Below are 7,500 nucleotides of genomic sequence, written 5' to 3'. Positions count from 1 at the left end.
GTTTGCTTCAAATCCGTACATACCAATCTGATTGAAGCATAGTTCATCCACATTGTACGACATAAACAAGATGGAAACATCGTGAAACACTTAGAAGAGCTCAAACTACTAGTTTGAAGTGACGTTTTCGTCGCCGTAGCCATAGTGGTTTCTTAAACTCCATAATTATATCTGGGTGGAGAAAGCAACCACCAAAACACCGTCACGTACGTCTGTCACAAGGGCTAACCATTGCCGCCATTACAGCGATGCAGCAATGTCGTGGAGAGAATAATTGCAAGATTGACATGAAACATTCAAACCTGTTGTTGCATTTTCCAAAACTCCAGTTCCTTTGCGTGTTCCATGCCACAATTAAACACTAAGATATCTGGGAGTTTCTTGACCTTCCGAGTTTGAATCTTTGGGGAAAAAGATATGGCATAGTTTGGTTTACAAGTTCCTAGGAAAGCGTTCGTTTGACGGCATGAAAGGGACAGGTAATTGTAACAGGATTGAAAACAACGTAGCATCAAATCGTTAAAACAATCTGAATATTGTCATTAAACAGCCCACACACACTAGGCAGTGGCACAGTTGGTCTAGCATTGGACCGCCATGTAGAAGAGGTCGAGGTGTCGAGAATGTGATTACGTAATATGGGTGTGACGCTGTTAATATTTACTTAGAGCTAACAAGAGACAAAAAAGAGATCCTTTTACACACGTGGGTTCGAGTCGAAAGAGCGAGTAATGGAGAAATTATATCGAGAGTGAGCTTGATGTAAGTTTGTATCAAGAAATTCAATCAGGCCATTAAAACAATTCACAACAGAGGGTTTGAACCTCGGCTGGACAAACACTCAGGATCTCAAAATTACCGAGGAGAGAGTGCTACCTTTCTAACTGCAACCACAAATGCTTAGTTTTTTAGTTTCCTCGGCTAAGAAGTATAAACTGTAACCTCTGTCCGACAACCCTTAAATCACTCTAAAGAACTCACACATTCTTCAGTTACATCGGGCTTAAGTTTTCACAAAGGGCTGATTCTACAATTTCCTTTCAATACTCTGTACTGATTCTCCGGGGACTGGCGAGAAAAGGATGAGGTTACGCAAATGATCCAACATTTGTAAACGAACGTTTCCCAGTATTTTTCTCACTTACTGTCGGTTGATATCTGGAGCATTGTTCACACCAAGCCTGCATACTCTGCTCTCGACACATGCTCGTCAACAACACGGACTCAAAGCTAATTGGAACTTGCTGTGTTTTATCTATAATCAAACCAGAAAACTTAAATGTACATTACAGTGCCTTTGAAAGTTTTCCGTACACGACACTTTATTAATAAAGTTTTACACAATTTAACATTCCTAACTCCGATGGCACCGATGTACTTGCAAGGAAACTTGGGGGTAAAGTGTAGGTTGCAGGCCATTGTTTTGCCAGAACTGAACAACCCAACCTTTACAAAAATGCTAACCTTGGGCTTAAACATTATCTAAAGCATAATCTTTGACCCTAATGTTAGCATTAGTAAAGGTTTTGGGTTGTTTCAGCTACGGTGAAACAATGATCTGCAACAAGGTACCCTTGAGTCAAAACCTTTCCCGTATCTTTCTATTTTTATAACTAATATATTTTGACGTATGTGACCGAAAACATACATGAAGTGGTTCATATACGTCACATACGTATGTGACGTAATCAATGGCTGACCATAGGTCTCTTATGATTGGCTACTGTGAAAACACCCACTAAAGCCCCCTGCGAAGTGCTTTTAAAAATAGAAAGATACAGGAAAGAGTTGACTCAGAGGATGAAGATGGAAGCTTCGGGTATTAATTGGGTTCCTGTCTTCAACTCTCACTTAGCACCGGTTTTAAAACGGTTAGCATCTAAGGTTGTAATAGGTACCGTTATTGTTAGGAATCCAAGCATCTTTCCTCACTAGTTAAGTGCATAACGGCACTAATGTAAATAAAGAACCAAAAGGCGGGTTAGCGTTCGTGTCTCACATTCACACTCTTCAAGATGTTTTGCTTGTTTGTGTCTTTAACCACAGTTATAAGTTTGAAACGAGTTTAGCCCATGTCATTTCATGCTAAAGAGAAAATGTGGTCCGTTTGATGGCATATTATACTGACCAGGCGGTCTGTAATTTTGAGACCGCTGGTCAGTTTTTGGGAAATTCTCTATTCAGGCGCCAAACCACAAGCTCACCTGCTGGCATTTCAGGGTATTCCAAATTGAAGAGCAACGTGGTCGATTCTCTTTTAGTTTCTTTGCCGCAGCGGCAGCGGATAAGCAGTTCCACGTCCGAGCCAAATAAACGATGGACAATGGAGGATTGATATGTTTTCGGAGGGCTGGGCACAAGAAAAAAGAATGCTCATGAACTCACAACAAAAACTCGTTAACATTCATAAGGATCATAATCGAAAGAAGTATGGTGTTAAGGCCACGTGTATATTCTCGCAAACCAGACACAGTTCAAATGTTACCCAATTTAATACTGTGTATAAAAATTACAGAACTACCCTTCCGAAATTTACATTGGAATACTAGGTAACCAGATAAATCACACATTCATCTGCTAAATGAGGACAGATAGGATGCCCCGAGGCACACATGAGCCGGAGACATACAGACAATGGATAATATAAGATAACAACCACAGAAACCTCACGGGACATTTCCTTCCGTTTTACACAAAAAATATTCCCAGCACTCAGCGAAGTGAGTAAACAAAAAGGATTCCTCGACATCAGAAAGAGACAGCACATCGTGTTGGTATGTTGTCACGATTCTGGACTATTCAGGTTTTAGCACCGATTTCAAACCGGTTAGCCTTTCAGTGGTGGTGTAAGTACCACCGCTGCCCTTTGCTGCAGCGCCCTCATTTCCTTGTCCTTGCAATTAGATGTCCTTTTCACGACAATTAGAACTGATTTTAATAAGAATGATACCGGACTTGCAATCGCTTTCAGAGTGAACTTGGAATGTCTTAATAAATGATAAGAAAGAAAGTTTCTAAATTAAAACTCTTTGACGATAAACTGTCATTCCGTGGCTTTTACAATCCATGACTTTTTAACAGCATTGTGTAAACTATGGATCACTGAATTTTTTGGGAAGTGGAAGTAGCCTTACATCACGAAATGTTACGCAACTGGGATCACGCATCTGTACGCCAAAAGACGGCGTGAAGTGTTGTCGTGACGGGGAAAAAAACTAGAAAGAAGTGCTAGTAAATGAATTTTCTGGATGGAACGTGAGAATGACAAAAGTTGGCTAGATTGTGAAAGACGGTAAAGGTGTATTTAACGAAAAATACAGACCCGGTGTGTATTTTTCGTGAAAAGCACCCAACGAAAAAAATATTCTTATCTTAAAGGACATTATATTTCCCATGAATTTTTTTAAAATTTCTTGATTGAACTTCTACGTAAAAGAAAAAATGGCCGAAGTTTATCCGTAGACTTTCCGATTGTGCCGAAGCAGATCTGATCAATAAGACTCCGGAAGACTTCAACCGACGATGACACAAAGTCCAACACAACACAATCTAAACCTTACTGTCCCGCAGCACTACAAATTAAAACTGATTCAAATAAAATGCTTACGGGTTTTGTGGGTCAGCAGCTTCTGTGGTTATTGGTGGTTCAAGGGTATCCTATAAATTTAAAAGGAAAAACTGCCAAAAACGCAAACAAGAATTTCGATTTGAAACGTGACCTGCCTTGTCCAAAGAACTTCACTACCGTTGGGACTGCTTTTCTAGGGCTTAAGTTCAAAATCCCTGTCGGTCATGCGTTCGGGGTCTTAATGGAAAAGAGGGTGCTACACTCACCATTTGAAACAACATGTGCAATTCACAATGGTCATAGCTATTAATCCTCTTGGATCAGGACGTCAAATGGTAGATAGTTGAACGAGAACATGGACGCTAACAATCCAAAACGTATTCAAAGAGTAGAGAAAATGGTGCCTTCCCCGAATGCGGAGTTCTAAAGTTTGTGGACGGGAGAGTGGGGAGGGGTAGGGGTAGGGGTAGGGGCATATCATGAATTGCCTCTATTTCATTTAATTGGAAAATGTGACCACAGCAATTGGCTTACAAGTTATAAAGCAGTGAGGCTACCTGATGCATCTGAAACTGATTTTATCAAACGAGTTGATAAAGGTCGAGTAACGACCGTGAAAGATTTGAAAAGCTGACGTTTCGAGCGTTAGCCCTTCGTCGGAGCGAATGGGCTTACGCTCGAAACGTCAGCTTTCCAAATCTTTCACGGTCGTTACTCGACCTTTAACAACTCGTTTGATAAAATCAATTTCTGTTTCAATCTCCCACCGACGCAGTACCACAGTTTCTTTAGAAACTAAAATTTTGTTACCTGATGCATCTGTTGAAGAGCAAATCTAAACCAGCTCTGAATCAAACGAGGAAAGTTCGCGGTTCCAAATGACTCATCTACGTCGTTCAAAACCAAACCAAGCGCTGCTGCCTCTGGGATTGTTCGAAATGCTCGCAAAAAATTGTTAGCCTGTTGAAAAGAACAAAACAAAAAATTGAAAACGCGCTTTAATAGAAGGGTATTGCTACAATATGTGTGAAGAAAAAGTTGCTCATCTGATGCTTATCACGGACGCGACCAGAGTACAAAACACTGTGTTTCTCCAGACGTCTCTTTTTCTTTAGCGTTCGCTGGGCTAACGAGTACGGGAAAAGAGACCTCTGCCATTGGTCGAAAGTCACTTTGATCCAACCAACGTCCACAATCTTGGGCGGCACTCTTCAAATCGCGCATGCCCCAAAATGTTTGCTAACTGTGACTTGAACCCGCTGTCTCCCGCGAATTCCTTTACAGCAATTCTGCTGTTTTTAAGTGAGCCCACACAACATAAAGTATCACGTGATGATTCGGTCGCTAAGTAACCGACGCGCATGCTCAACACAATAAGTTTCGACCCATGGCACAAGTCTCTTTTCCCGTTCTCCTCAGCCCTGCGAACGCAAAAGAAAAAAAGACCTTCGCTAGCAGGGAAAACTTTAATAGCAGTGAAACCATGTTTAACCCCGAAGAGTTCGCCTGCCGAGACAAAAGGCACACAATTTGTTATCCGATTCTTGTAAAATCTTACTTGTGATATCGCACGTTTTCTTTCGTCGGCCGTGTGATAACTTGCGCATGGCCCTTCAAATTAAACTTGGGATTCATTGAGAATCTTGAGCTCTGGGGACAACAAAGGGAACGAGCATATTGTATCTCTAATTCCCTTCTTGCCATAATTTGCAGTGGAAATCGGCAAGGCGTTGCTTGTCTGCAATTTTCACTTTTTCGCAAAATGCTGATCGCCAGGACACGCAAGAGCCGAAAGAGTGAACCTCTTCCCCAGTTCTTCGAGGCTTGTTTCGCTCATCTCTCGGCCAACGTGTTGCACCTGTTTCATAAGTTTGTGATTTGTTTTCACTAGATAAAACGCAGTTCGTACTTGCTACGAAACTAACAACAAACGTTCTGTGAGACTTCGGTTCCAGCCATCTCCGTAAGACCTCCGCATACCTGGCAAGTTTGACCAGAGGACAAATCCAACATATGAAACAGGAAGCCGAGTTCACAGGCCAAGCAAAACTCACGGTGACACAAGTGATTCTGAAAACCCACTCTGACAGGTTCCACAAAATACAGCAGCTAGAAGAAAGAGAAAAAATGCATTGGAAGACTGTACTACGAATGAATTCATAAAACGGCCGAAGAAAGATGAAATGACCGTCGTAATCATCACAGTTTTGCTCGCAGCTTTCTTGCTGCTGCAAAACTAGGAATAGACAAAGTATCAGGCTTGTACGGCAATGCGAGCCCGTTGAAATATTCTTCCAACCAACTATGAATCAAATAGTAAATTTCCGAGTTCATGTCTGCCTCCTCTTCAAAGCGAGTCTAAGTGCGAAGTATAGGCCTTTTGCAACTAACGATCACATGGTACAAAATTCGCCATGCTGGAGGGCAAGTTCATTATTATTCCCCCACTGGGACACTAAAACAAAGAGATCTGAACCAGTCAAGCTTGACTTGCCTTTGTTTTAATGTCCCAGTGGGGGAATAATAATGAGCGTGCCCTCCAGCATGGCGGATTTTGTACCATGTGATCGTTAGTTGCAAAAGGCCTATTACTTCTACTTACCACATGAAAGAAAACTACTGATCATAAGAAAAACTTCGCACTTAGACTCGCTTTAAAAAGGAAGAAGAACGGAAATGGCCTATTGAGGAGTAAGACACAAGGTATCAGTTGTTCCAATTTATGATGAGGAATGAAAATGACAGCGAAATGAGAAATGGGGATGGCATCAAGGATGAGTGCGTTGGATAAGGAATGAAAGGGTGAAAAGTTAGGGTGAAGACAGGAATGAGAGGGCGAATGGGAACGTAAATATTTTGGGACGCATCTATTATCCTGTGCAGCTTTTTGCCGGACAACGGAAATAATTGGTATCCAATTGGCTATGGGTTGAAATGTAGTAGAAGCCTGATATATACGTAAATTGGGAAGAACACTTCAATCATTATGGAACAATTTGGTTGACACTTGTTTGTTAAGTATACCTGTAGCATAGCATTGCAGTAAGCATTAGGAATGTGAGTTTCCAAGCCAGCGAATGATGTCCTATTGTAATGCTTGAAATCGAAGTCTTCAACACCTGAATTTACAAGATACAGCACTTTTTAGATAAACGTTGGTACAAACGACATCAAGTCTCCGTGTTGAGAGAAGTAGGTCAGGCAGATGTTGGATTGTGTTGGTAGTGCTGTGCGAGCGGATGCAACAACTCCGAACAATGTAAGGAAGTGCAGTGTAGTATGGGAAGGAAACGACCCATAAGACTTTGTAAACTTACAAAGTTAGGCTGCCGACATGCTTTTTCAACATATTAATGCGCTACTATCTCCATGGAGATCATATCTAAAGTGTGTGCGTGGCCCCAACAATGTTGGAAGAACTGTGCAAACGGAACAACATTGTTGCACTAGGCTTCGGTGATCAAGGAACAAAAGAAACGTCGGGAGTTGTTGGCTCAAACGTTTGACCAGTTTCAAGTTTCGCGCAACAACTCCCACCAACGCAACAGGATGAGCAAAGAGACGCTACATGTAACACCCAACAATGTTGCGTCACTTTGCATGCGAAATCTCAAGTGAAATACTAAATTCGAAGGCCCCTTCTTTTGAGTTGGCAATTGTGCAAGTCATGCAACTGTTTGGCCAAGTACGCAGGACTTATTTGTTCAATTGAGAGGGAGTATTAGAGAATGGGTTCAGAATACTGGTTAACTTGCTCGGAACACACCTTCATGTAAGATCAGTTTTAACATTGTTTCCGGCATCGGAAAGCGAGTAAAGCGCGCAAGCGCAAACGCAGAGTTGCTGTCCGGAGGAAGTCTTCGATCCACGGTTTGCGTCTCAGCTCGACTACTACACATTCCATCATCTTTACTAAGGCTCGTCACAGTGTT

At 41.8% G+C, this 7,500-nt stretch overlaps 1 protein-coding gene across 1 annotated transcript in view; it reads right to left on the bottom strand.

Annotated features, from left to right (window-relative positions):
• The window catches only part of LOC138040629 (PAN2-PAN3 deadenylation complex catalytic subunit PAN2-like), a 171,158-nt gene that overhangs the window by 127,448 nt on the left and 36,210 nt on the right, over positions 1-7,500 (bottom strand). The window contains exons 16-22 of the mRNA XM_068886321.1: positions 6,593-6,687; positions 5,549-5,677; positions 4,379-4,528; positions 3,608-3,657; positions 2,205-2,350; positions 1,146-1,255; positions 303-401 (exon numbers count right to left, since the gene is read on the bottom strand). Of these exons, the coding sequence (XP_068742422.1) occupies positions 303-401; positions 1,146-1,255; positions 2,205-2,350; positions 3,608-3,657; positions 4,379-4,528; positions 5,549-5,677; positions 6,593-6,687 (779 nt within the window). The remainder of the gene's footprint in view (positions 1-302; positions 402-1,145; positions 1,256-2,204; positions 2,351-3,607; positions 3,658-4,378; positions 4,529-5,548; positions 5,678-6,592; positions 6,688-7,500) is intronic.

Source organism: Montipora capricornis, chromosome 3 (assembly GCF_036669925.1).
Source record: "Montipora capricornis isolate CH-2021 chromosome 3, ASM3666992v2, whole genome shotgun sequence".
NCBI classification, from domain to species: Eukaryota; Metazoa; Cnidaria; class Anthozoa; order Scleractinia; family Acroporidae; genus Montipora; species Montipora capricornis.
The sequence above is the reverse complement of the archived record's forward strand: the minus strand, read 5'-3'. Positions and strand labels throughout refer to the sequence as shown.